Consider the following 27,383-nt stretch of genomic DNA (forward strand, 5'->3'; position numbering starts at 1 on the left):
GATGCCTGGCTGCCAGACATCCCTTTACAACTATCCCAGGCTGATTCTCAGAATCTGTAAATAGCTTCCTTGAGTTTTCTTCCACCTGTGGTTCCCTGCCTGGAAGCAGGCAGAAAACAGAAGCTGGCTGGGGAATTCTCAAATGTTTTCAACATACAGAGCACACCTGAGGGCTTGTTTATGGAGTCACTCTCCTGTTTGCCACGGCGAGATGACCTCATTGCCCATTGAGCATCCCGCTGAGTGATGCTTGCAGCGATCCCATCCCACACAAATTCAGCCCCATGGCTTGCCAAGGTGAGCAGGAGAACCATGGATGCAGCAACCCAGGGCTGGTTCAAAGAAGAGCCTCAGGAAACGGGACTCTTCATAACGCACAGGGTTATTTATTACACACATACATATGCTATTACATATAATAACATCTCTAGATAGATATGCATGTGTTTATACAAACGTATGTAATACATAGATATTTTATATGTATGTGACCTGTAAATAATAATATTTAATGTAACATATGTTACATAGAAGGTATTAATACATATATTATTACATATTTGGTAATACATAGGAATATTATGAGTAGACCCTCGTCCCGGGCCTGGCCCTGCCCCGCAGCCCCACACCCCGCGGCCCCGCCCCGCTGGCGGTGGTCCCGCCCCCGGCTGCTCCCCCCGTTCTGGGCAGGTTGGTGCGGCCCCGCGCGCTTCCGCCTCGCGCCGGGCCTGGTTCCGGTGTCCGCCCTGCGGCCCCTCCCGCCGCCGCCGCCGCCGCCGCCGCGATGGTGCCGCTGTGGCGGTCCCGCTGCCTCGGCCGCGCGCTGGGCCGCTCGCTGCGCGCCCTCCGACAGGTACGGCCCGGGGCACCGGCCGCGGGGAGCGGGGCGGCGAGGGAGGGCGGCGGCTGGGCGGGCGAGGTCGGCGGCGCCAAGGGCACCGGGACGCGTCCCCTGCTGCCTGGCGCTCGGCGCCGCCGCCCCGGGACGCGGCAGGGCCGGGCGCAGGAAGGGGCGGCGAGGCCGCCCCCCAGCAGGGGCTGCGGTGAGCGCGGCGCTGCCCCTTCCCAGCCGGTGCCGCTGCCCCGCTGCCGCCCGGCCCGGCCCGGCCCGGCGGGAAGGGCGGCGGCGCAGCGGCCCCGGGCAGAGCTGACCGGCGGGAAGGGCTTCTGAGCGCCGCCGCTCCCGGGCGCCGCCGTGCCCGCCTGTCAGTGCTGTAGCGTTCGGGGCCCTCGCTGTCGGCAGCCGGTGCCGGTGGCCTGCGCTGACAGAGAGCCCCGGCCGGGGTGCGCCCGGCCACGAACGGCAGCACGGCGGTGTGCGGGTGGTTGTTCAAATTCCGTACTCGGTTTTCAGGGCAGTCATTGAACCGCCGCAGACGGCGGGAACCTCTGCTGGCTGCAGCGTGCGCTGACAGAGCCCGGGAGCTACTTAACCCTGGGGCTGCCCTTGGCCAGCTGGGCCCTGTCGTTCAGTGACCGCTGCACACATCTTCCGTTTAAATAGCAAACATGCACAGCTTCGTGTGCACGCACATGTATGTACATACCTACAGGACGAGAAAGATCACTTCCAGTGACCAGCTGGAGCCTAAGAACATGAGATCTGATTTTAGACGTCCTGTAAATGTAGGCGACCAAGTGTTCACAACTGATTGTAACGTAATGGCACGTTTATTTTTATAAATACATTTGTATAACTGTAAAACTGCATCATGAACAGCTTACTTGGAACTGTATGGTTACAGTTTCTTATACATATATGTGGAGACAAATTGGTTATAGTGCCGTTTAAACAAGCTTCTAAAATGGCATTTTAGCAATATTTACACTTCATCAGCTCTCAGTGATGCTGTGTAATTATAAGGAACAGAGAGAAGTCAGATGTAGTATTCAAACCTTTTACAAAACTAGTCTGAAAATCAGGAGGTTTTAGGCTGAATGCTAATTAACCTGTTAGGTGGACTGGAAAAGTTGTAGTGGTTTGATTTCCATTTGAGCAGCGATACGAAAGGTAAATTTTGATTATGACATAATACAGGCTTTTTGGAGAGATAGAAAGGAATTCCAGAACTTTGCAAACCTCTGATGGCAGAAGTGAGAACAGTAGATGTACAAAATTCAGAAGTGGAGGATTGAACGGGAGAAGAGTGGAGTAGATGAGGGTGAGGAAGGGTCTACTGGATTTTGACTGCCTGTAAAAGAAGAAAAGGTCCTGAACTGATATTGAGTAGAAACCATGAATGTGCATCAATAGCATGTGGCACATAAGAGTCTGGGCAGGGGCAGGCAGTCATTGAAGGATATGTGAAAAAGTCCAGAGAAGAGCTAGTCTGGAAAAGATTGGTTTGATCAGGAGCCGCATCAAATGCTTTGACAATCAAATCCTTCAGTTATCTGGGCAGCAGTTTGTAAAAAACTTTCTCTTCCCTGTTTGATCCTCCCCTCATGCTGGAGGAGTTCTGAGCCTGTTGTCCTAGTAACAGTATCCCTCACCACTCAGCACTGTTATCTCCATCCCATCTTGGCGTCTGTCTTCCCATGCTGTATATAATTGTTTTGATACCCGTGAAAGCCGTGCAATGGGGTTTTCACCTCTAGCAGTGGTTTGTGCTCATCATTGGTGAAGCAGCAGCTGCTTTGCTCTCAAAGAAGCCATGGCTGGAGAACCAACTGCTGCTTTGCCTGTTGTTGGAGCTGCAGAGCACTGCCTTCTGGTTTGCCTCCACTGACATGAGCTGCACAGTCAAGTTCATCAGATTCCCTGGCTGAACTGGTCCCTCACTGTCGGTGCACAGGCTGTTGCCTTAGCTGCTGTATTCCATCATTTATTTCAGTGTGTAGTGACCTTCTGGAAGGTGATGGGTTCTTGAAAGGTGCGGCTTGGGACGGTACATGCCAGGGTCACTTTGACGTAACAACAGTTATAAAAACAACTCTTAGAAGTCATGTGAAACGAGAGGGAAGTATTAATCACTTGGCACATGAATCACTGGCTAATTAGACCAAGACTTCTTTCCCGAAGTGAAGACTCTTTATGAAGTGACCCAAAATGCTAACGCCAGGTAGCAAAACTGAAATATTCCCATTCTCACTGAAAAAGCTCCAACAGAAGGCAGAGGACAAATTTAGCCAAGTGATCCAGGAACAAATGCAATCAAAATGATTCCTTCAGGAAAAAAAGGGAACAGGAGGCAGCCCTGTCCAATGTCTCCTGAAGCTGTATGTTCGTCTCTGAGTTGCTGTGTTAAGAGATAGACACACAGCAGTTCTGCAGAATGTAATCTGCAGAAAATCACAGTATCTTTTATTAGTGACTTCCTCCTCTCGTTAAGCTTTTTGCCTAACTTGTTAATCTTAAAGACAAAGGGTGAAGTGATAGCAATTTTTCCTTAATTTTGCTGCAGTTGTAGAACACAGACCTGACACCAGTGATGGAAGAGAGCTGCAGATGTGTTTTTTTACAACAGTTTATTTTAGGATAGGCCTTCTAAACATTCCTTTTTGTTTTGACTTCACATAATAGTGGTCCTGAGCAAATAAAATTGTCTGGTTTTGCTTCAGTCTGAGGCTGTTCCTTTCTTAACAATTTATTGTCTGGCATGCTAGGAATGCCTTTAAATGCTTTTTTAAATAAAACACCCAGGGAAACATTAGTGGGTAGAGGGAAACTTAGGTTGCTTGGTACTCAGTTTGTGGTTGATTCCATGCTATCTGGGACACTACAGAAAGTGGGGAAAATGTGATCAATACAGAGTGCTGAGGATTGTGGTGCTCTAGACAGCTGACCCAGTGGAGTGAAGTTGGAGTTAGTCTTACTGACCCTGGTTTAGAGCTGGCTCTACACAAACCAGATCTGAATTAGCAGGGGCCCGTGCTGCACCAAGATTAGGCATTGTAGCATTCAAGATAACTCTACAAAGTCTGCACAGTGCTTCCTGCTTTCCCTTACCCAACCAGACCTGGGGCAGGGGCTCCAGCAGGCCCTGCCAGCAGCCGGTTTTGCAGGACTCTTGGTTCAGGATCATTGATCCCTGCAGTGAACTGGCAAGTGGGGTAGCTGCATGGTGTTGTGCTGGAGCTTAGCAGTAAGTCATATTGACTGCCTGCATCCTTGGCACAGCTAATCTTAACCCTGTTGAATTGCCCATTGATCACTGAGCTCACTCTGTGTTAATATGCAACAAGTCAAATCCATTTATAAGCTTGGATAATTAAACCACCAAGGGCTTGATTCCAGGCCTGTTAGTAGTTTTGATATGAAGTGTTCATTGAATATGCTTTTGTATGCTGCAGTTGTCCTGTAGATGGTGAGCCAAGCTGAAGTATATTGTTGGTCCTTGGTGTCTGTATTGTCTTGCCACATAGCTCCTAAAATTATTTTGATATTTAAGGTCAGTTATATCCCATCCAGCTTGTATGCAAACTTCACTTCAGATCCTGAAAGTGTGAAGGAAATCTAACTTTTACCTTAGCTGCTGGATAAGAGTGCTTTGAGCTCTTAAATTGCTGCTGTTCTAAGCCAGTCAAGTGCATTTCAGTTGTCGTTACAGTGCTATTTTCATATTGCTTTTAAAGAGCTCTTAGCTTCTCCAATCCTGCAGGTTTGATGTGAGAGAAATGTGTAATAACATAGGGGAAGTAACTGGAATATTTTGAAATGTCTTCTACTTTTGAGCGCCGTTATGCTGAGCTAGGAGTGCAGTCAATGATTACACAGGTATGAAGTGAAACATCAAAGAAGGTGGAATTCCTGGTTAACTGACAGCAGTAAAAATTTTGGCACTGAGAGGAATTCTGGCCTTCTGGAGTTCAAAGGCTCCATAGCTTTAGAAAAAAATAATTTAAAACCCTAGATGCTGCATTCGTGACTGTAGGAGTAAACATCATGGGATGTTTTTTCATTATATCCAGTACCTACCTGTCATTCAAAACAAATTTTATTGGAAATCTGTTCCTTCTTAAAGAGCAAAGTGTACATGAGAAGGTCAAAACTTCTGGATCCAGAACTGGGAAATGAAAGCATCAAATTTAACATCACTGCATCATAAAGCACCCTGGGAGGAAACAAAGGGTAGAGAAGGGCATAGGTGCTCTCCTGCTCTAGCACACTGTGGGAAAGTGGCATGCCTGCAGACTGGAGCATGGGAATGCTGGGTCCTGTGTCTGATTTAGGTCTCAGGGAAAAACGTAAGTCCCTCTGGGATGGGTTTGTCTTCCTGCAATACTGATACATCCTCTTCTCTCTGACAGGGGAACTGTACTCTGGCAAGATGCCCTCTGTCTGGTAAGTCTTACACTTTTACTTCACTTCAGGCTACCTAGAAAAGAGCAGAGCTGATGATGGAGGTTGGTAACAGGTCTGATTGGAGTTTATTTCTACCAGTCATGTAGTGAAGAAGCAGTGGAATGAGCTAAGTTTCCATGGGAGTGCCTCTTTGCCTGAGGTACATGCTGCCTGATTCATTTGCCTCTGGTGAAGATTTCACAGCAGCAGCACAGTGTATTTAAGCATTGCAGTGCTTGAAGCACATGCTGTTGCAGAGCCTTAACTCTCCAAGAAACTTATTTGAAAACAATGGGTGAATATTAAGTGACATGCCAAATCTAGTGTGCCTGTGAACTCCATTTCGGTGCTTAAACTGTTTTTCCTTAGAGCTCTGTTTTTTTCTAGCTGTACAGTGTTTGTGTAGCATTACTTTACTCACTTCTGATTCCACTTTGAAAAACCAGTTAAATCTGCTTATCTTTTTTGGTCTCTAGAGTTCCAATATCAACTATTTAGCAGGGGATGGTGTAGAAATTGTGTTGCTTTTTTAAAAAATAAAGTGGGGAAATGGTTCTTCCCTCTGGCATTGTGTAATTGAGATAATTATGTTCTCCGGTTACTACGCTGACTCTCTTTAAGATCAGTCTGGAAAATTGCCCAGTGGCCTATAAGAGGCAAAGGACAGGAGTTCAGTTCGTAATAAAAATTGCAGTGTCAGGGCATCTGAGCAGTGTGGGAAGGGAACCGTGAGCTTTGTGAAACTGGGAAGCTGTGCAAGTATTTCCCTGTTACGAGTTTTAGAAAATAATTTCTCTGGACAGGCAGTGGGCAGAGAAGAGGGATGATGGTGGCTCGTTACTGTGCCCTGCACCCTCTTTTCAGTCCTTTTTTTTCCTCCTTAGCTGTCTGTGCAACTGTGAGGCTTCCTGGGTGTGCCTCTTACAGGGCTAATACCTTGCTCCTACTCTTCATATGGGTGTGGATAACTCAGCAGTCCTGGAGGTGGTTTCCTCATAGCTCTTTCCTGGTTTTGCTCTGAGCAGGGTAGCTGCTGCTTTGTTTGCCCTTTTCAAAGTTATCCTTATTAGCTTTGTTGCCCAGCTATAATCGTTTTCCCCATCCCTGTAAATCTAGATGAAGACAAGACCACTGTTCTGGTCAGCTCTGGGCAGGTTTGATGGCACTGAGGTGTCTCTGCATGGTTATATTCCCCACTTGGTCCCAAACATCTTTCAGGGTGGGCAGCAGTGTCCTCTGCCACCTTTTATCTGACAGGGATACTTAAGGGCTGGACAGCTGGATAGTGTTGCTGTGGGTAACTCCTTTCTCATTCACAGGTGTGTCTGGGAGCCAAGGACTGGCTTACCCAAACAGCAGGAAGCTTGTGTAAGTATCCACAGGAAAAGTGTCACATGGGAGGACTGGGGCTGCTCTAGCCATAAGATGTGAGATCTGAGAAACAGAATATGGTTGGCTGTCATGAAATCCTGTGCACATCGTAGGAACATGTAGCTAGCCCTAAGGAAATCTAGATTCTGCAGGTTGGAAACCAAGAATAGGCTTTGTCTGCAACTGGATGCTGAGACAGGGAAGGGACGGGAGTGAGGAAAACAGCAATAAATGGATTTCTACCCTTTGATTATATGACTAGAGGTTTGTTTGCTCTATCATGGTCTCCTGGTAGGTTTTCTGTCAGGAGAAGTGGGGTCATTGACAGAGCTGTTGTTCATATGTCAGGGTTTACATTACTGAGGAGGTCTTATAAAAATGTATTTGGGGAAATAACTGTAAGAGTACATGCATAAAAGCCTGAAATACCGGTCTGTTTTACAAAGTAGCCTGCACTAGAGGAAATGCTAAAGCACATTTGTTTCCAAGTGTTTTCCGAATGTGATGTCAGTAGATATAAAAATCATCCTTTGGAATGATTGGGATTGCCAGCTCCCTGTGGAGAAACATGGTGGAGGGAAATAGCTGGATTTTGGATGCGTTGCCATAGGCAGTTTATGGTGCTTTTCTCTTTTTTGGAGCAATCTAACAACTTCTACAGAGATGACAGTCCTAATCTGGAGGTAAAAAAATTGTTGCTGCACTAGTCTTGGGCATTGCATGGGCTGGCCAGGTCACCCTTTAATCAGTATTTAAACCACAAGGGTTCTGTTGGGTTGTCTGTCTAAATTAAAATTCCATACTTGAAAAATTCTCATTGAGTTTCTGAGAGCACTAATAATGGTAGGATGTAATGTTTCATTTCTTACTGGATTGTTGCAGCTTGAACAGTAAGTAGGAGTCCTTTGGAACAAATACATCAGAACAGCCAAGCAGCCTTTCACATCAGTTAAGCAAATGTAAATTCTGTACCTGAGCTTGGTGCCGGCAGCCTGCAGAGGAATGTTCTTGTGTGTTTATGCTTTTCTCTCTTTCTGCAGAGTAAATAGCTCCAGTGTCTTCACTGTCCGCTACTTCAGAACCACTGCGGTACATAGTAAGTAAAAAGTCAGGAATTAGTGTGATGCTTCTTTTGCGACCTCCTGCTGTCCTGCCAACAGCTGCCTTCCATCCTTGGTCAAGGCTCACTGCCTGCAGGGATGACTCAGGGTTTATATCCCCAGGGCCCTGAAGATTTTGTCTGGCATTCATGTCACAATGTGGCTTTCAGTCAAAAGTGAATTTCTCTGGTGTTTAAATGTTGACCAGTGTTGAAGCAAGGGGACGGATAGCAATTGATGTCTGATGGCCTACCCCCTTTAGCAGAGTTGTGATGACAAGAATGAAGCAATGCCATAATTTTTTAGCTCTGGATGCAGTCAAGTCTGTTTGTCTCTCTCACAGGGGATGACGTGGTTACAGTGAACACACCAGCCTTTGCAGAGTCAGTCACAGAAGGAGATGTCAGGTGGGAGAAAGGTAAGCAATTGCCTCTTGCCTCTTCCCTGAAATTTTTATTGCTGTTACTGCTGTGTTGGACACTTTGGGGATGCATTACAGTTCACTGACTGACATCCTGCTCTGTGCCTTTCAGTCTGTGACAAATGAGGCATTTAATTGCAGCTCTGCTAAGGGGTAAGGATTGCAGTTACTGCCTCATCACCTCTCTGTCAAGGGTAGTGTTGGATGAAGGGAGATATCTAAGATGGAGTTGTAACTGTGCAGTAATTGCTTGAGCTAGTGTTGTCTTTAGAAGTTGTGGAGAATTGGGATGAAAAACTTATGGGTTAGTGTGGGGAAACTGCTGTGGGTAAAGGGGGGAGGCTGGAGCACACCTCCCTCCTCACAGTGGTCTTCATATCTGTCATTCAGCTGTTGGAGACACAGTGGCAGAAGATGAAGTGGTGTGTGAGATTGAAACAGACAAGGTAGGAGTTTCTGGACCAAAACCTTTTCTAGTTCTGTAGCAGGTACCCTGTATGGCTTCTCTCCTGCTAAGAGCTCCTAGAGCCTGCAGGGCCCTGACTGTGTCTCCTGCTCTCTTCATGGAGAAAAGCTTTTCTCATCTAGTGTGAAAACTTGCTGTGCCTTAAGTGAGAATTATTGATAACCCTTACTCATCCATTTGATTAATCATCACTGGTGTTGATGTTTATTGGAGCTGTAATTCTACTCCTTCCAGTCTGAGTGCTCTGAGTTTTGAAACCTGTTTGTGTTTCAACAAAGGAGAAATCTGCAAGCCACAGGTTGTTTTAAATTTAGGCTTTAAGTTTATCCACTCCTGAAAGGAGTGTTAAGGCTTGGAGTTCTTGCTGAATTCTCTGCCATGTTCTGTTTTCAGCTTTGCTGTCAGGAAGATGCTGGCAGTGGGTCAGTTCTTGATACACCCTGGAGATCAGGCTATACATCACACTGCCATCATCTCCTAAAGCCTCTAACTATTGGCACAAAGTCCTGGTGGAGGGTGTGAAAAACTGGTGCAAATAGTGTGAGACATGGCTGCTGTCTGTGCCAAATTACAATGTGTATCTCTGTACATATTGGCAACTTCTCTTGGACACTTGTTCTCCAACCAGTGTTTGGGAGAATTTCACTGATTTTCTTTTTTTTCAGACATCAGTGCAAGTTCCAGCCCCAGCAGCTGGTGTGATTGAAGCCCTTCTGGTACCCGATGGTGGCAAAGTGGAAGGGGGGACACCTCTATTCAAACTCAGGAAAACTGGAGGTAAGTTAGGCATGTAGAACTTGCATAGGCCTTTGTGTTTCCACCAGTTTTTTCTGAAGATGAAACCAAAGCATTTAGAGGGATCCTGAGAGAGGTTAAATAATTCCTCCATCTGCCTCTGTAACTGGAAGAAAATACTCCTATTCTGTTGTCCATTAGAAAAGCATCATTTTAGTCCTTCTGAGGGGGATCTTCCATTTTGTTCCCTTGGGAGGAGACTGAGCTCTTAGCTGTAACTAGTTAAGAATTCCCCTAATTCCCTTCTGTGCCCTGTTCTCTGTAGCACCCAGCCTCCTCCAGTGAGGAGGTTAAGAGGGTTGATGAGTAAAACACTTTCACAATGGCTTTCTCTTGTGGTGGCTTCTGTCAGCTCAGTAGTGCTGAGAACATAAAGGTACTCTGCCTGAGGGTTTACTTTTGTTAGCTTGGTTGGACTCACAGATCTCTGCCACTGGAAGCTAGTGCCCTCACCATGGTTCTTCCTTGTCTTTCAGCTGCTCCTGCCAAGGCTAAACCTGCAGCAGCCCCTCCTCCTCCTCCTGCAGCCCCTGAACCTGTAGCTGCACCTGCTCCTCCCCCTGCTGCAGCACCAATTCCCACTACAATGCCGCCAGTGCCGCCTGTGTCAGCTCAGCCCATTGACAGCAAACCAGGTGAGGCAAAGCCCTTTGTTCCTGTTCTTGAGTCTCTCTTATTTGGGGCAGAGTGTGTAAGGTTAAAGACAGCAAACAGAGGCATTTATGGTGAAGGCCTCCTCCAGTATTGCCCTGCATGCTCCAGACTGGATTGCTCAGCTATGCCTGGAACCTTCCCAGCCTAATTCAGGGCTGCTTCCATACTGTGTTGCTTAAGCAAGGAGCTCAAATGTGCTTTCTACCTCAGGGCTTTCTCTACCTGGCTTCTGGTTTTGACTGATGTGTTTTTTACCTTCAGTGTCTGCTGTGAAGCCGGCTGCAGCCCCAGCAGCAGCTCCTCCTGGGGAGGCAGTGCCCACCAAAGGTGCCAGATCAGAGCATAGGGTAAGCTGTGGGAACAGGGGCCTTGCCTGCTCTTCTGTTGCTAGGTGATAATCTCTGGCATAAGCCTTCAACTTTCCAGATGTGTCCATATCCACCTGTACACACCCAGCTCAGTAGAGCTGTGACAAGTGGGAAAATTCTCTACATGAGGGAACCGCTTTTGAGTGCTGTGGAGGAGGAGCTTGGACCAATCCGGCACAGGTCTTTTCTTGGCAAAAGTTTTGTCTTGAGCTCTGCTGACTCAGGACAGAAGGGCTCAGTGTGATCTGCTTGGTTTGTCCACAAGCCCTCAGCAAAGGGTTGAGGTTGCTGAAGCTGTCTTGTGCATTCTTAAGAGAGCATGGTTGAGCAGCCTGCTTTCTTAGCAGTCTTGCTCATCTCACATTAGCCACATGGAAAGCTATGCATGCTTGGAGGTCTTGAGGAATGCAGAGGTCAGAAGTAGCTATACTGGTGATGCATTTCAGCACTGCTTTTCAAGTGGACTGTGTGTTGAGCTGAGCAGTGAAATAAACTCCTCAGCCCATTGTGGTCCTGACCTAGAATGAAAACCTTGGCCCTAGGCATGTAGTCAACCAGATGGCAAGAGAAGGGCCTTTTGGGTTTCTTGTGCATCTTACCCTTGGATAAGCTTGAGGCAGCTTCTGCTTATACCTTTTCAATTTGCAGGTGAAAATGAATAGGATGCGTCAGCGTATTGCGCAGCGGCTGAAAGAGGCTCAGAATACTTGTGCCATGCTGACCACTTTCAATGAGATCGATATGAGGTGAGGAGCAAACCTCTTTTTCCCTCCTTGAGTAGAAACAGATGAAGGCAGTCATCTTTAAGTAGCAGTCAAAACCTTGCAAGTTTTTCTCTGAGAGATTGGCACCATGTCTTTTGGGACCTCTTAGGTGTGTACCACAGCCTGCACAGCTTCTTCAGGACCATGTTGGTGTTGTGGTATGAGGGGTACATGGCTTCCTAATGGCCTGTCGTTCCTTGGGAGCCATCTGCTGCTTGTAACAGGGGTAGTCTCTGGTTGCTGTTCTGTGGGCGTTTTGGTGGAAGACTGGTAAATGTTGAGCAGAAGACCAGAAGGAGCTGGTATCACTTGTATATAATGGCTGTTAGAAGGCAGCAAGATGTAGCATCTGCTTTCTGCCACTCCACCAGGTTACTGCTTTTGGTGGTATTTAACTTCAGGTGAGTTAGTTCTCCAGGACTCATCAGCCCTTCAGGTGAGCATTGCTTAGGCCTAAGGCCTTTGCTGTCAGATGGTACAGCTTTCCAGAGACAAACCAGCACCCTTCCCCATCCTCACAAGCAGGTGGGGGGCTCCTGACTCAAGTGCTTGTGTGGACTGAGCACACTAATGTCTTTGGAGGGTGGGCAGCTTATGTTACAATGCATTAAGGGGAAATTGTGCTCAAATCAAATTGCCTTGTGAAATCCTATGCTACTCCTTAAGACAAAACATGTAAATATTTGGGTCTCAGAACAATAAGGCTGGCAAAATAGTCTTTATTGGAGGGAAGTGCTGCTGCTTTATCTCCTCTCAGAGGCTCACTGAGGTGTCGCTTTACGCCAGCCTGGGGCTCTCATTGCATCTGGTAATGTGGTTTGGATTGATTACTGTGAAGTTGATTCGTGAAGACCTGTGCTGGGGCCTCCTGCTTCCCACGGGGGTCAGTGTCTGAAAGGAGGAGGCCTTAATGAGCCAGGACCACAGCAAGCTGCATCCTCATTGCTGCAGTGCTTGTGTCTTGGGAGGCACTAATGTCTTTGGGCGGTAATCCTAACCCTAAACAAGGTTAGGCGCAGGAAAACAAACACTCTAAACCATGGAAAATCCTGCTCCTTGGTGAAACTGTCTCTTCAAAGACTCAAGGTCTCTGAAGGGGGAAGGGATGAATGCAATTCCTCAGCATCTGGTATTAGCCTGGAATAGGTAGAGCTTGTAAACACAGCTTAGTTGATGTTTTGTAAATGACCTCAATTTTGATTAATAGAAACAATGGGAAACAGTGGGAAAATGTGATTAGTCTGGTCAAGAGCTGTGGTTGGACTGGCACCCACTATCATAGCACCTGGGAAAATTCCTTTCATATTCACTGAACTCCCAAAGCCAGAGAGTTGGGTACAAAGGTGGTGTTGTGCTGTCTGGTGCTGGATTTGCAGAGTGGCTGAGGTCTTTTCCTTTGACTACTTCGATTTAATTCCTGCCTGTTTACTGCTTCTTGCATTTCTTGCTTTTTCATCCTTCTGTGTCAGCCCAGCCACACCTGCATTTGGTGTCTGTGGTGCCACACCGGTATGAGCACTGGTGTGTCCAGGGAATAGGTGGCAACATCAGGCCTAAGCAGGAAATATGCCATGCCCCATCTTGCTTGTATGCCTGGCAGTGTGGGCCTTGCAGGTTTACCCTGGCTGTGGAGTGCGTGGTCCAGGACCAGTTTCCATTTGATTCTTAGAGCCGTGTTCAGTACCTATGATATGTGAAGGGTTTTGCAGCAGGCTGGAGGAGGTTTTCCACTTGGTGCCGTGGATTTGCATCCTTGGGGCTGGCACTGAAATCTGTTACAGTGTGAGGGAACGACGTTTTCTTGGATTCCCCATTTACCAGTGCTGTCGTGTCTTTTGCAGCAACATCCGGGAGATGAGAACTGTACACAAGGACACCTTTCTGAAAAAGCACAACCTGAAGCTAGGTTTCATGTCAGCGTTTGTGAAAGCTGCAGCCTTTGCTCTGCAGGACCAGCCTGTTGTGAATGCAGGTGAGTGGTGACCCTTGCTGGTGACTTGCGTGTCTAGGCAACACGGCAGAACAGGGGAAGGCAAGTGGCCAAGTCCATGGCAAGAGCAGTAGCTTGGAGCAGCAAGTGCAATACACAGGAAAAGGGGGGACTGTCCTGCACACTGCAGCTGATTTGCTAAAGCCACCTATGTAGGTAGAGGACAGCTTGCCAAAAGGGACTCAATTAGGAAGGGGTGACAAGAGTGGGGCTGGAGCCATGCGTATGCAGCCTGCAGAGGGCAGAGCCTGCTGGTTGGTGTACAGGTGGCTGCACAGCGCAGTTCCTGGGGGTGTCAGGTGCTTGCTGAAACACAGAAGAGCAGAATAACCAAGGGGAGAATAACTGAGGAGGACTGAGCTGTGTGGACTGTTTTCTTTCCATCTATCCTGGTGCCTCTCCCACAGGTGCAGTGAGGGCTCATTCTACTCTGGAGTTATGTTTAAGCTAGACATGAGCAAGTTGTTATGATTTTGTAGCCTGTCAGACCCTTGATCTTAGGTTCTGCATATGTAACACAAGTTTTTTTCTCTTTCTAGTGATTGATGACACGACCAAAGAGATTGTGTACAGGGACTATGTGGACATCAGTGTCGCTGTAGCAACTCCCCGAGTAGGTACCTTGGATGCTTTGTCCATGCTTCCCACAGCCTTTTCTGTGGGATGATCATGTACTTTGAGCCAGTTCAGCTTTGTGCTCTGTTGCAGCAGAAATTAACTTATAAGACTGATTGTATAAATGAGACACCTGGTAGATTATGGACTGCTGAGATAGGTTTTTAGAGAAGTTGGGGGACCAAGAATATTCTGCCACTATATTCATCTTAATAAGAGATCTGGTAACAGGGTCAATATAAATCTCAGTTGTTAATGACTAGGGGCCAGATTAGGGAAACCCTTTCTTGTCATGAATCCATGACATAGGCAGGAAAAGCTTTGAAGATTCTCTGGCTAACTTTGCTGTGCTGTTCCACAGAGATGTTTCTGTCCGGGGAGAGTATGGGGTGGAGTTACAGATGTTGAATTAGTGAATTACCTTCTCGATTAGAAGGTTATGAGACAGAGGTTTGATGGGGGCTGAAGTTCTGTCACTGTCTTCTCCCAAAGTCTAGGGGAGGCCCAGCATAAAGAGGTGAGAGAAGGAGATGCCAGCTGAAACCTCTGAGTGCCTCAGCTGGGAATTTATCAGTGTGGAGCCGGCTCCAGACAAACCTGATTTTATGAGATAGGCTAACAAAGGCGAAGATGATGGCTCAATTTAAGGTGTCAACCCTTGGTGTGTGTCATGCCAGGTTTCCTGTCAGACTGCCAGGGTGTGAGGCAGCTCTGCCAACCAGCTGCTCTGTGGGCTGAGGTGGAGGTGGGAACTCTCTGGGGCTGTATCCAGGTTCCTGCCCCATGACAGCTATCTGTGTGTCACTGCACTGAATTTGCTATTCATGGACTTTGCTTCTCCTCAGGGTCTGGTGGTCCCTGTGGTTAGGAATGTAGAAAACATGAACTTTGCTGACATAGAGCGTGCTATCTACGAGTTGGGAGAGAAGGTAAGGAAAGTTTTCTAGAGAGGGTTGGGAGGAATGGAAAGAATTGGAAGTGCTGGATTGGCATGTATTGATTTGGTCTCTCTCTAACACACTGCATTGTGCTGTTGAGAGGGATCCAGTTACATGTCTGGCTGTGCCTCTGCCTTCTAGGACAGCTCTACTTGTTACCCTTCCAGAAGACTGCAATCTGTGCATTAGGGACATGGTGCATCTTCATCTTTGTCTTTAGAGGCCAAGGCTGAACTGCCCTGGGGTGGAAGTCCCTGTGTCTGTCTCCTGCAAAAGCAGGAGTTGGAAGCAAAGGCGAGAGAATCCTTCCCCAAAGCCACTAGATGTTCACATCTAAGGATGCATTTTTTGAGCAATTTGTGCTGGTTTTCAGCTGAACAAATCAATAAGCAAAGCTCTTGAAATCATTATTTATTCCTGGAGAGAGTGAATGTCCAAACCCTTGTTCTTTGCACTCTGTGATCTGCATGGCTTTCTAAGACCTTACTGTTACTTCCAGGCACGGAAGAATGAACTGGCCATTGAAGACATGGATGGTGGCACTTTCACAATCAGCAATGGTGGGGTTTTTGGGTCACTCTTTGGAACACCTATCATTAACCCACCCCAGTCTGCCATCTTAGGCATGCATGCCATCTTTGACAGGCCTGTGGCTGTGGGAGGCAAGGTAGGTGGACCTGCACAGGGGGTTATTGTGAACTGAGGATGGGGCTCAGCAGACTGAGGACCTTTCTCTAAAGGATTGGTGTCACTTCTGAAACACAGTAGTGTGAAGGAGGAGCAGAGACTAATGGGTATAGGGCACCATTCCTGGCCCTGGTACTTGCCCAAGCTGTGCAGGGGACTTTGTCCTATCTGTGAGTGGGCAAACTGGTTATAATCTGCTTAGGTGCGGGAAAGAGGAGGTTGTAGCCTTTGTGATAGGGAACAGTTCCAGGAGGGGACCTGATCTTGTATGTGGCATGGACCCAGCCTGGGTGGGTGGGTAGGTAATTTTGCCAGGCAGGACACATCCAGGAGGGCCTGAACCCAGGATCGGGGGTGGTGAGAAGCCAGGTCTCCCCTGAATTCGTAGGGGGGACCATGCAGGCAGGAGCAGTGAGCTCACTGATGCCGTGTCACTCCCCAGATCGAGGTGCGGCCTATGATGTACGTGGCGCTGACCTACGATCACCGGCTCATCGACGGCAGAGAGGCCGTGACCTTCCTGCGCAAGATTAAGGCAGCGGTGGAGGATCCCCGCGTGCTGCTGCTCGACCTGTAGGGCAGCCACACCCCCACACCACCACCCAGGACAGGGCGCAGCACCAGCAGGGACAATGCAGGGCATTCAGGAACTGGCAGGGGTCATTCCAGTCTTTCTCCCTCCGCTGTGACTGGAGCTATCCCAGAGGGAATTACGGGGATAGCTCCTACCTCCTTTCCTATTTTGTTTAATGAAGGTTTAGTATCTCACAAGAACTGCCATGCAGTGGGCCAACCACTGATGGCACTGCCTTTCCAGAGTCATCTGTGTGGCATCCTCTCCCTCACAGCACCAAACTCTCACCTCTAGCTTGTCCTATACCACTGGAAACTGCTTGCTGCTGCTGTGCTAGGGTACCCTTCCCTGCCCCTCCGTGGCAGGTTCAGCTTTATTGCCTAGCACTAAGGTTCCTGGGAGGGAGAGGAGAGGCTACTGTCCTGTCCATGTTTTGCTTGAAAATATTTCACACTCATCTGCCTTGCAAGGGTGGTCTGGCCCCGAGGCCACTTGCAGGAAAAGTTTTGGTCAGAGCAGGGCTTGAGGTAGGTGTTATGCTTCTGGCAGTGCCCTAGTTACACTCCCTCCACAGACAGTAACACGGGGTAGCAGCTCCCCTACTTTCCCTTGGAGATTGTCTTTCACCAGCCCAGTCACTGTGGCGTGAATGTTCTTGTCGGGGTGGGCAGAGCCCGTGACCTCTGTGGAGGCCTCACTGTTCCTGGGACAACCCTTTCACCATTACATGCCCGGCTGGGGGTGAGGACCGGCCCCCAGCAGCTCTCGGTGACTCACAGCTCACTGGCAGTGGATCTGACTGCTGGCTTCCTGCGTGCAGGGCTTGGCCTGCTCCAGACACAGCTGGGGGCCAGGCCTCTCACTGCAATGTATATCCCAGCCCGCGGGTGCTGGTTTTGGGGGAGGGGGGCAGTTCTTAATCTGATAGCGCACACATGAATTGAGGGGTGAGGGGGTTGCTAGTGCCTGCAGAGTCTATTACTCTTACCCCCTACACAGAACTTGTAACAAAAATATTTAACACAGCGGATTTTAAATGAAATAAAACCGTGCAACGACTGCAAGGTGGAGTGTGTTTGAGGGGACGAGGACTATGGCAGCAGCAGCATCCTGAGTGTAGTGCAAGAGTCCTGTTACCTGCTGGTGAAAGAAAAGAGGCAATGGGAACTGAACCCATCGCTGGTGCTACTAAATTGAGTCTTCCCTGCCTGTGAACACTGCTGTCCTCAAACTCTCTCCCAAAGAATTGGCTTTTCCCAGCGAAGAGGAGGTTTTTAGGGCTGGAAATCATCCTTTTCTAGCAACAGGACTGTTACAGATGGTGAGGAATTCTCAGCATTAGCTAAAGGACATGAGGGAGACCTGGGACAGGCTCATCAAGTTTTTCAGAAGTTGGGTTTTTACTGCTGCAACGGGGGATAGTTGTAATTCATGCAAGTGTGGAAAAGGCTGTTGCAGAAGGATAAAGGAAGCAAGAACAAGGAACACCAGAAGCTGTCTGTGGTGCTGGGTGTTTCCCCAAGAAGCTGTTCTCATTGAGACTGTATAAAATCATTCCTGATCATGGCAGGGTTTTCCCACCTCTGACATCCAATTCAGAGATGGTTTACCCTTCCCAGCTACAGGTGAAGAGGACAGCCCCTTCCAAAAGAAAACAATTGCACTCACAGCTGCCATGTGGATGAAAGGGAGAGCAGTTCCTAGTACTGGTGCCTGCATTTTCCTGGCACCTAGGGACAAAAACAGAGTGCAGAGTCAGCTTTTTTGCCTGGCCCTGGCTAAGATAGGTTAGCAGAAGAGGAAAAAACTGTTCTGGGAAGGGTAGAATCTAATTCTTGCACAAATAAATCAAGTGAAAGAGAAGGTTTTGAATTAAAAATGCTGCTTGCACTCAGCCTCTGAGTTCGGGATTCAGAGGGTCCACCTTGACATTGTACATGAGCCTGGGGAAGGGTTTATTCTGTCTGGAGCTGCAATAAATGAGACCTTTGAACCAATCGGGAAGGGAATATACAGTCAAGCCCTTAAAATAATGCAGCCTAGCAAACTGCTTTATTTAATCTGCCCTGTCAAGGTCTGCTGTGAGAGAGTGCTTGAAACTTCCTTTTGACTCTCTTGGGTGTCACCCATGACACTGAGTTGCGTGATGCTGGGGTGTGGCTTTGGACACAGGGTCCTTCCTCCTGAACCTCCCCCGAATCACAGCACTAGAGGCTGGTGGGCAGGGGTGCCAGGCTGCAGCTGCAGGGTTCAGTCAGTGCGGGCTGCCGTGGAGAGAAGTCCCAGGCTCAGCAGCACCTGTTCTCTGGCCTTCTGTGGCGTTAGTGGTCAACCCCCTGCTCAGTCCTCCAGTTCTGCACAGCGACTGAGGTCTCCATACCTTTGCCGGTGTAGGAGATGACTTTTCCAGAGCTCTGCTTCCCTCTGGTGGACGAGCGCTCCTGCTGCTGCCTGGGAGGGTGTCTTTACTGCTGCGGGCAAGCAGGAGCTGGAACCAGCTGGCCACAGAGAAATGTCGCTGGTGCCAGTAGAATTACTACTACTACTACTTACTATGGGACATAAGTGACCAATGTGAGGGGGGTGCTGGGAGAGGAGGGCAGAACTGCACCGCTGCCATTGCGAGCTCATTCTTCAGCCTGGGGCTTTGGCTTGCACAGCTGGGCACAGCAGCCTCCACCTTGGGCTGTCAGCAGATGTGTTTGTGCTGCATTTTCTTTAGTCCAGAAGGTACACTTGGCCTCCTTCCCTTCGTGCTGGCTCTCAGAGTTCACCCCCTTAAACCCTCACTGTGCGGTCTACCAGGGATGACCGTGCTCAAAGCACAGTTCGAGGGCTGCTGTCCTGCCAGTGGGAAGGAGCGCCCAGGCATGGAAGGCTGGAGCCACAACGTAACAATGACAAGAGACTGGAAGAAAACCCAGGCATTTCTCCCAAATCTGAGCTGCAGCCCTACAGCTGTGCAGACCTGAGAAGCTGTGAGGCAGGCAGGAACACAAGGGCAGAAGGCCAGGTACTCAGTGTCACCTTCTGGGGTTTGGCCACAGGCTGGTGATGGCTGGGGGTGACTCCAACCCAGGGCTCCCAGGCAGGTTTCAGAAACAGATTTGGGGCTCTCTGTCACTCAGCAAGCTTGGCATACACCTGGCTGATGCAGCTCATAAACAAAGGGACATTTCTCTGAGTGATACTGAGTAGTTTATTTTTTCAGAGGGCAAGGGGGAGAAGATCAGAGGGTGCCTTGTCTCACCCCTGCAGTAGGGATGACCCACATACACACATGCAGTCAGGGAGGGGCAGAGACCACGGGCTTGGGCTCCAGCCAGCAGGGCCCAGAGGGGCTGCACTTGAAAGCCACAAAAAGTAACAGCAGGGAAGTCACGATGGTAGCAGCAGAGATAAAAAACACAGGGAGGGAGTTCCAGGGCACCATGCGGAGCTGAGGAAAGGATGCCCCAAGAAGGGGAACACCACCTCTTCCTGGAGGTGGGCACCCAGGTTCCTTTTCCCACCAGGGAGGACCTGGAGAAGACAGCCTGGCCCAGCCTGACGCCTCCTCTTTGGAGATGCCAACGAAACAGAAGCAGAGACAGAAGGACACAAAGGCTGCAAAACCTCATGTGTACCGCACCTCAGGGCAGCCCTTGAGGCAAGCCTTCCCCAGCAGGCAGTGCTGCCTGTGCCACCTGGGGTCACAGGTGCCAGGGAAGCAGCCCAGGGCCCAGCTCCCTGCGGGAAGGACAGCCTGCCTAGCCCACCAGCTTGCTCCATGGGACTGTGCTGAAGAAAGAGTGAGACTTCAGCTTTGTTATGCCACCTCCTCCAGAGCCCAAGCGCCGTTTTGGATTGTACTGCAGGAGCTGCAGAGAAAAGCAATGGGACAGGGGGATGGGGAGATGGGGACATGGGAAAAGGCACCCAGGCTGGACCCTGCCTTTCCCCAGCCTCTAGTCCCATTCTCCCTCCCATCTATCCAAGCCCCTCACCTCGGTGAGCAGTGAAGTAGCAGCCAGGCTGAGGCCCTCTGGCAGATGCAGCTGGGTGTGAGGCTGAATCCCTGATGGATGGTTTTGGGAGAGTGGCTGCAGGAGGCAGAGGGTGATGGTGAGCAGAGGCACCAAGGAGGGTAGGAGCACCCTGTTGAGTCTTCATTGCCACATAACCCCAGCCCTACACAGCAGCATTTAAAAGCCAGGGCCCTTAACAACCAGAGAGCATGCACAGGTACTGGGAATCCTATGTCTAAAGGAACCTGGCCAAGAACTGAGGTGCCAGCAGGGTAAGGCACCCTTCCAGCCCCACATAGCAGGCAGCCCTTGAACCTCCTCCTCCCCTGCCCTTGCACAGCTCCTCAGACTCTTACCACTCCTGTCAGCAACTCGTACAAGAGAGAGCCAAAGCTCCAGCAGTCAGCTGCTTCAGTGGGCTCCACGATCCCCCCCACTTCTGCAGAAAGAGACAGAGAGGGCTTAGAGCTGGAGGCAGGGAGCACCAGTGGACACACTGTGCTGGGCACACCTCACTGTCCGTGGGATATTGGAGAGAAGCTCCCTCTCTCCAATTGGTGCCACTGGGCAAAGGGCTGGAGAAGCCCTTACCTGGAGCACTGTACAGCTCTTCCCGTGCCTGGCTGCTGTAGTGGGGCTCCACCTCTGTCCACTGGCCAAAGAAGGTGAGACGGACATGACCTGCAGAGCAGCACCAGAGTCAAAAGTAGGAAGGTTAGGACAAGACTGGGGACTTTGGTCCTAGCATGAAGCCAAGCCATATCCCTGCCACTGGGAACAGCCAGGGCACTGGGCCCTGTCATGCCCTGAACAGAGAGGCACTGAGCATCCCCTGGCACCACAAACACCCCCGCTGGCCTCCCAGGGCTTGCCCAAGGTGCCCTACAGGTGAGACTGCTTAGGTGGGCTCCAAGCTCACAGACCTCAGTGCAGGCTGTGGTGAGGAAAGAAGCAGATTTTAAAGGGAAAGAGGGGAGAAGGTTAGCTTTCTCCTTGTGAAACTCTCTGCATTTTTCTTTTCGTAACAAATTTGTAGCTCTCCAGTTTGTCCCAGATGAGCAGGGACTTGCACTGACAGCAATACCCATGGCTCAGACAGCTCCAGAACACCCAGCAGGCAGTTACTCCAGGCAGGGGAAAACTAACCCACTGGTCCCACTAACCTCAGGCACAGTTCAGCTGGTCTCAGCATCCCCAGGCTGGGATTTCCCAGGCTGCCAACCCCCACGTGGGAGCAGGCACAATGCATTTCTGTGGCTATGGCCCTTGACTCTCCTGCTGCAGAGCTATCTCTTGTAATAATTACTTGGAAAACCTAAGTAAAATCACACTTCCAATTTCGGAAATACCAAACCTTCCCAGACTCCCACCCTCCTCCAAAGCAAACACAAGAAGGTCCACATCTTCTGGAAATGGGGCAAGCAATAGTCTCCCAGATGAGAGACCAATTTCCTCCTCCTTGGGGCAGCAGCATGGGGCATTACCTACCTGCTGTATCAAGCAGCAGGTTCCTGGGGTTGAGGTCCCGGCACAATACACCCTGTTGGTGAAGTCCCTCCAAGGCCAGCAGGATTTCGGCTGCCCACAGCTGCACCTGCTCTTCATTTACAGCCCACGCTCTCCGGTTGTGCCCGTGGGAAGCCAAAGCCCTGCACTGTCCTGAGGGGGGCTCTTTGCTGAGCCAGCCACAGGTCGGGCTTGCTCCCCACGAGGGCTCCCTCATGGCTGGGTCAGGCACACTGGGTTTTCCAGAGCTGGACAGGGTAACTCCTGCAGAAAGCTGCCTCTCACCCAAGGTCAGAAGGGGCTGAGCCTGGGAAGCCTCAGGCACTTTCTGAGCTGGCAGTTGCCCTGCTCCTGGCTGGCCCCCTCTCACAGTCTTTGGTCCAGGGACAAGCCCCTGGGGAAGCCTGGGGCCTTGTTGGGAGGCTGTTCTCTCAGATGTACAGCCTGTGCTGCTGGTAAGATCATTCCATGGGTAGACAACCAGGCCCTGGCTGGCAGGGTGGCCAGGGCATTTGGCTGACACTGCTGGAAAATGGTCCACAACACCAGGCACAGTCTGTGTCACACTCAGATCCTGTCCTGCAGGTGCAGCTCCCCTGCCCCCAGCAGGAGCCAGGAGAAGCTGGCAGTGGGTCCCTGCACCAGAGTCTGTGGGACCAGGGGACTGCTCGTGAGGTAGTGAGGCATCAGTGTTTCCCAATACTCCACAATTCATAGAGCCCAGGAGGCCACTGCCTATCCAAACAGGGGGGATGGGTACTTGGCTGCCATCCTGGGAGTTTCCCACACCATCCTCTGTGCCGTGGTCCCTCAGAGCTTGCGTGGTGTTTGAATCGGCACAGTCCTGCTGTACACAGTACTTGGAGCGGAGGTGAGACCACAGTGTCTCCCCTGGAAAGCAGAAAGGAGAACAAGTGATGAGGCAGAAAGTATCCATGGTTCCCCCACAGTCAGCTTGGCCCATTCAGGCCAGGCCAAGGCCCACACAGTGGGGTCATCATTGAACATCATTAATCTCCCCAGCAGCAAAGCTCAAGTCCATGCAGAATACAGCCCTGCCCTACAAGCACACCATGCCCAATGCCACACCTTCCCTAAGACCTGGCACACCTAAGTTCCATTCCCTCCTCCTTTAGCAGCCCTCTCCCCACTCTGCACAGTCTCCTTGATCCCCCCTCTGCCACTTCCATGTCACAGACAAGCCAAATATTCACAAATGCTCCTGATCCCACTGCCATCCCCACTTTCCCCTGAAAGCCTTTCCTTCCAGCGTGACAGAAATGCCTGAGAGCTCCTGCAGCATGCCATGAGGCCATGGGGCAGCAGTGAGCCAGAGCAGCAAACCCTGGAGCCCACAGCATGCTGCCAGGGCTTCCCAGCCTCACCACACTCAGTGCTAGCTTCTTTCTGTAAACTCATCCTATAGCAATGCACAAGGAGTTGAGCCTGTTCTCCAACACACGTCAGCCTCCATTTGTCCTTACTGGACTCCAGATGCTGCTCCCTACACATCCATTCAACCAGCAGAGGGTAAATAAGCTCCATGGGACAAGCCACCACCTTGTCATACCTCTTCACCAGGATCTGGGACAACCTCAAGTATGTTCCAGTACTCCTTCATGTACCCAAACCACAGTATGCTCACTGCCCCTTATGCCCTAATTTTCCATCTCCTCTCTTTGGTATGATCTCAAAATCCAGTGTCACCTTTTGTAAACAAACAAACAAAAAGTTTTATAAAAGTCTTGTCAAAAGATTGTTTTGATCTACAACATTCAGGTGAACTACCTCACTTTGTTTTCATTCTCCATTGCCTTCCCCTTATGGGCAGACAATGCCAGTGAAATGAAGAGGTTTTTCTTTTTGAGATGCTGGATCACATCAGCTTTATTACCTAAAGGCATGGCCACTGCCTCCCATGAGGCCCAGTGGCTCACATCTCTGAAGACTAAGGCTGGTTTCCATATAACACACCCACACCCACACACAACCTCTTTCTCCTAGTCTCCTAGGTCTCCATAGGCCCATTTCTAGGTTACATCCCCAGCCAGTTCATGTCAAACCTCTGCAATTCACAGCTGAGCAGCTGTTTGCTAAGTCTCCAAGCCCTGGTAACCACCACCCTTCTATGAAGAAGAGAATTTACACTATCACTATAAGAAACAGTCCCAAAACAGGTGGAGAAACACATTTTGGATTTCAAAGAAAGGACAGTTAGGGATAAACCAGGATGCTTCACAGAAGGGAAGCAAGGCTGTCCTCACTCACCCTGCACGTGCTCCAGATGGAGAAAGATGGAGTCCTCACTCACATAGTAGCACAACAGCTTGACCATGAAGGGGACCCCATGAGGGATGATGGTCTGTCGCTCACGTGTCTCAACGTGGGATTTGGGGAGGCTCTGAGGAGGCACAGATAGATGGGTGGTACAGCACGGTAGGGACTTGGACTCTGTGCAGCCTAGCACCTGGCAGGGCTGGAGGCCAGCCAGAAGGGAGTGTGCCTTCACCAAGCCCCGTGGCTGCTCCCATGTCACCCACGGTGGGGCTCCCCCACCTGCGCAGACCTGCAGCTCATACAGAGCTGTCAGTCCCCAGCACCCAGCTGGGATAAGGCAGCGTTCTGCAAAGCTCTGCCAAGGCAGGGCACTCCCCATCTGCGCTGTGGGACCCAGGGGGCACAGCTGCTCCAGAGCAGTGACTCCTCTGCAACCACCCTGCTCCCTTCAGGGAGGAACTTGCCATCCCAACCCTTTCTCCTCTTCCCCTGGAAATGATGCTTCTCCCTCTCATGCCAGGCCTCCCTTGTCCAGTTATTGAAGTACTTCATTGTTAGTTCCAAGGGCACTGAAAGATACTCTAGGGCTTGTACTGAGCACACCCCACAACCTGTTTTGGGGGTTGACACAGTTTAACACAGGCTTGAAGTGTTAAAAGTCAGAGAAACAGATGACCAAGGAGAACCACTTCTCTGCTGATCACAGAGAATGGCTGAGGCAGCCAAAAGAAGATTTTTGAACCATGAACTTTGTCCAGCCTCTGAGAGCTGCTATTTTTTATCCTCTCACCTGCCCCAGCCATCAGCTTGGACAAGGTGGCCCCAGCCTGAGAGGGAGAAGCAGGCAGATGAAACTGAAAACACCCACCTTAAGTATAAAGGTCTCACCAGTGGCTGGATCCTGGACAATCTGCACCTGGGGCAGTATACACAGAACTGGTCAGAAGTGGTGACACAACACACAGCCTACAGGAATGACCCAAGGGTCTCAGCTCTGGAACTGAAACAAACTCCCACCCAAATGGAAGAGTTTTGTGAGGCTGAGACCCCTACTCTTGAAAGACAAAACACAGGTTATTGGCAAGGAGATAGCCATGTAGCCAAGAAGCAGGAAATTAATGTAACCAAAAGGTGGTGCCCATGCCAGTTTTACTTCCTTCAGTTTGAAGGGTTTCACAGTGCTCTTTTCTGGGCTCAAACCTGGGCCTCAGCAAGACGGGAGGATCGCATCAATCCTGACAAACTGAGATGTGTGAACAGCAGTGGAGAGCAATGTGCCATGTGTGTGGATACAGTAACTCTGGCATCCTCACTCCAAGATAATAAACTTTTAATTAGATTGACCATCCAGATAGTTCAGCTTCTGCTGAAGTCTAGATTATCCACAAGAGTCCACCATCGTGGCACCTGGGCATCAAACATAATTTCATATGTGGGAAAGAACGAGTTGCATAAACCTCCCTGGTATGGGAGGTATGGTAAACAAAAGTAATGAGGACATTAACAGATTTCCCAATTAACTCCTTAAGGGGTCTTGAGTCCTCTCCTACAAAATTTTCTGGATGGGAATGGTGTGGATGGTTACCCCAACATTGCTTGATGGATGTGCTGAGGGCCGGCACCCCCATTCCAGCTGCTAGGACCCTCCAGTTTATGCTCCCCTTGGTCCAGACCCAGCCTCAGCCCCCATCTGCAGGTGAAGTCATTACCTTATCAATCACTCCCACAACCTTACACCGTCTCAGGTTCTCCACTGCTGAGCTCAATGTCCTGATCGGCCGGAAGCGCAGGCTGCTGTAGCCCTGCAAGGTGATAAAAGAAGAGCATGTAGGACCTAGAAATGGTGTTATCCATTACAGCAGGTGAAAAAAGTCCCTGCATTTTCCAGAGGAGGCAGCAATACTGCCCAGCTGGTCAACATGCAGAGACAACACTCCAACAGCCATGACTCATTTTTAAAATCAGCTGGACCATTTTCTTCACCAGCCCCTGGATTTCTAAATTTTTTAGGAAAAGCTTGCACTTGCAGCAGAGGTAAAAATCACACCAAAATTTGAAGCTAGACCTGGACTGTTTCAGCATTAAGGGGATGTGTGTGGAAGGTAGTTGTCTTCCTCCCTGCATTCTTCCCACTAGGCTCTGACCATGCCCAGCCTCACTCCCTTCTCCCTTCTTTAATCACCTCCTGCTCACGATGCAAAAAGTAGTCATTGTCTTTGGTTTCCACACAGATGGAAACGATGACAGATGGGAAGAGGACATTTTTAACATTTGACAGGGTGGTTCCCTGCAATGGCTTCAGTCTCCACAAAAATGTCCATACCCACTATGGTGGCAGCGAGCTAAGCAAGCACACTTTGGAGGGTGGGGTCCTGGAAGCACCCTGGGCAGCCTGGGCCCACCTCAGCTCCTTGGTCCGGGCAGGGTGAATAGCTGCCAGCTCCCTTGCAGGCACTGGCAGGTCAGGACCCTCGGCAGCTTGATGCGCCTGCCATTTTCTCTACACCATCCTAGTGTGGCATCTGGCAGGGGCAGACAAGGAGGACGACTGGGGCTACTTTATCTGCGTGTCCACAGCCCCAGCCCCGTTTCCCGGTGTCACAGGACCGCTGCCATCCCACCCACGCGGCCCACGCCAGCCCTCACCGAGCCGATGGAGCTGCCGCCCCCCGCCGCCCGCTGCAGGTGGCAGATGAAGATTTCCTCGGCGCGCCGCAGGTACTGGGTGATCTTCCTCTTCACGGCCTCCCGACGCTCCTTGTTGGGGTCAACTGCGGCCGGTGCAAAGGGTGGGTGTGAGGGGCCCGGTTCTGCCCCGCAGGACTGGCCACAGCCCCCAGGGGGATGCCCCAGCCTTCTCACCCTTCTCCCGGTAGGGATGCACTCCCTGGACAGATGCCCCAGTGCCACCAACACACTCTCTAGAGGGATTTTCCCGTCCCCTCACCATTCTCCCTGCAGGGACACCTTGGCCCCTCACGGGACTCCCGATATGAATGCCCCGGTCCCCTGGCTGGTGTCCCCGGAGGGATGCCCCGGCCCGCTCCCCCGGGAGGCCGCACACACCCTGCACGCCGCGGAGCAGCACGTCCACGCCGTTCTGGTAGTGGTTGAAGGCCTCCTCGTAGTCCTCGCTGACGTCCCGCTCCAGCGCCAGGCGCAGCTGCCGCGCCGCCTCCACCAGGTAATCGCGGCGCCCGCCGCCCTCGGGCCCCGCCGGCCCCACGCGGGCCCGCAGCTGCCCCAGGTAGACGCGGGCCTGCGCCAGCGCCCGGGAGCAGGGCTCGGCCTCGGCCCGGCTCATGGCCCGCGCTGCCGGCACACCGCGAGCGGGGCTGCGGGCTCGGCCCGGCGCCTTCCCTCGCCGGCACGGCCCCCGCGGTGCCGCACCTGGGCAGCGCGGCCGCCAGCATCCCCCGGCGGCGCCGGGCGGAGCGGCAGGGGCGCGGCAGGGGCGGGCCGTGCTGATTGGACGCGGATGAGATCATCATCATCATCATCAATCATCATCATCATCATCATCATCATCATCATCAATCATCATCATCATCACCGCCCCCCACGGG

At 50.6% G+C, this 27,383-nt stretch overlaps 2 protein-coding genes across 2 annotated transcripts; one reads left to right on the forward strand and one right to left on the reverse strand.

Moving 5' to 3' along the window:
- Positions 1-696: 696 nt before the first annotated feature.
- DLST (dihydrolipoamide S-succinyltransferase) lies at positions 697-17,079 on the forward strand. The gene is made up of 15 exons (XM_063399000.1): positions 697-853; positions 5,251-5,284; positions 6,604-6,652; positions 7,696-7,751; positions 8,099-8,173; positions 8,567-8,622; positions 9,308-9,419; positions 9,914-10,072; positions 10,353-10,438; positions 11,108-11,205; positions 13,065-13,195; positions 13,753-13,826; positions 14,674-14,757; positions 15,266-15,433; positions 15,896-17,079. Exons 1-15 carry the CDS (start codon positions 785-787, stop codon positions 16,028-16,030), a joined length of 1,386 nt encoding a protein of 461 aa, XP_063255070.1. The 5' UTR covers positions 697-784; the 3' UTR covers positions 16,031-17,079.
- A 2,132-nt stretch (positions 17,080-19,211) lies between these two features.
- Positions 19,212-27,268, reverse strand: RPS6KL1 (ribosomal protein S6 kinase like 1). The gene is made up of 10 exons (XM_063398999.1): positions 26,884-27,268; positions 26,464-26,588; positions 25,527-25,619; positions 24,686-24,733; positions 23,809-23,941; positions 21,523-22,431; positions 20,626-20,715; positions 20,391-20,473; positions 20,014-20,109; positions 19,212-19,887 (listed from the first exon to the last, which is right to left on the reverse strand). The coding sequence occupies exons 1-10, from the start codon at positions 27,119-27,121 to the stop codon at positions 19,777-19,779; spliced, it is 1,926 nt and encodes a 641-aa protein (XP_063255069.1). The 5' UTR covers positions 27,122-27,268; the 3' UTR covers positions 19,212-19,776.
- Positions 27,269-27,383: the final 115 nt, after the last annotated feature.

Source organism: Prinia subflava, chromosome 5, assembly GCF_021018805.1.
Source record: "Prinia subflava isolate CZ2003 ecotype Zambia chromosome 5, Cam_Psub_1.2, whole genome shotgun sequence".
NCBI lineage: Eukaryota > Metazoa > Chordata > Aves > Passeriformes > Cisticolidae > Prinia > Prinia subflava.

Coding starts and splice junctions, on each gene's coding strand:
- DLST (XM_063399000.1), top strand. CDS start 785: ATGGTGCCGCTGTGGCGGTCCCGCTGCCTCGGCCGCGCGCTGGGCCGC. Junction 5,285..6,603: donor GGCAAGATGCCCTCTGTCTG/GTAAGTCTTACA, acceptor TCTCATTCACAG/GTGTGTCTGGGAGCCAAGGA. Junction 10,439..11,107: donor GTGCCAGATCAGAGCATAGG/GTAAGCTGTGGG, acceptor TTCAATTTGCAG/GTGAAAATGAATAGGATGCG.
- RPS6KL1 (XM_063398999.1), bottom strand. CDS start 27,121: ATGAGCCGGGCCGAGGCCGAGCCCTGCTCCCGGGCGCTGGCGCAGGCC. Junction 24,734..25,526: donor TTGTGGGAGTGATTGATAAG/GTAATGACTTCA, acceptor ATACTGCCCCAG/GTGCAGATTGTCCAGGATCC. Junction 19,888..20,013: donor CTACTTCACTGCTCACCGAG/GTGAGGGGCTTG, acceptor TTTTCTCTGCAG/CTCCTGCAGTACAATCCAAA.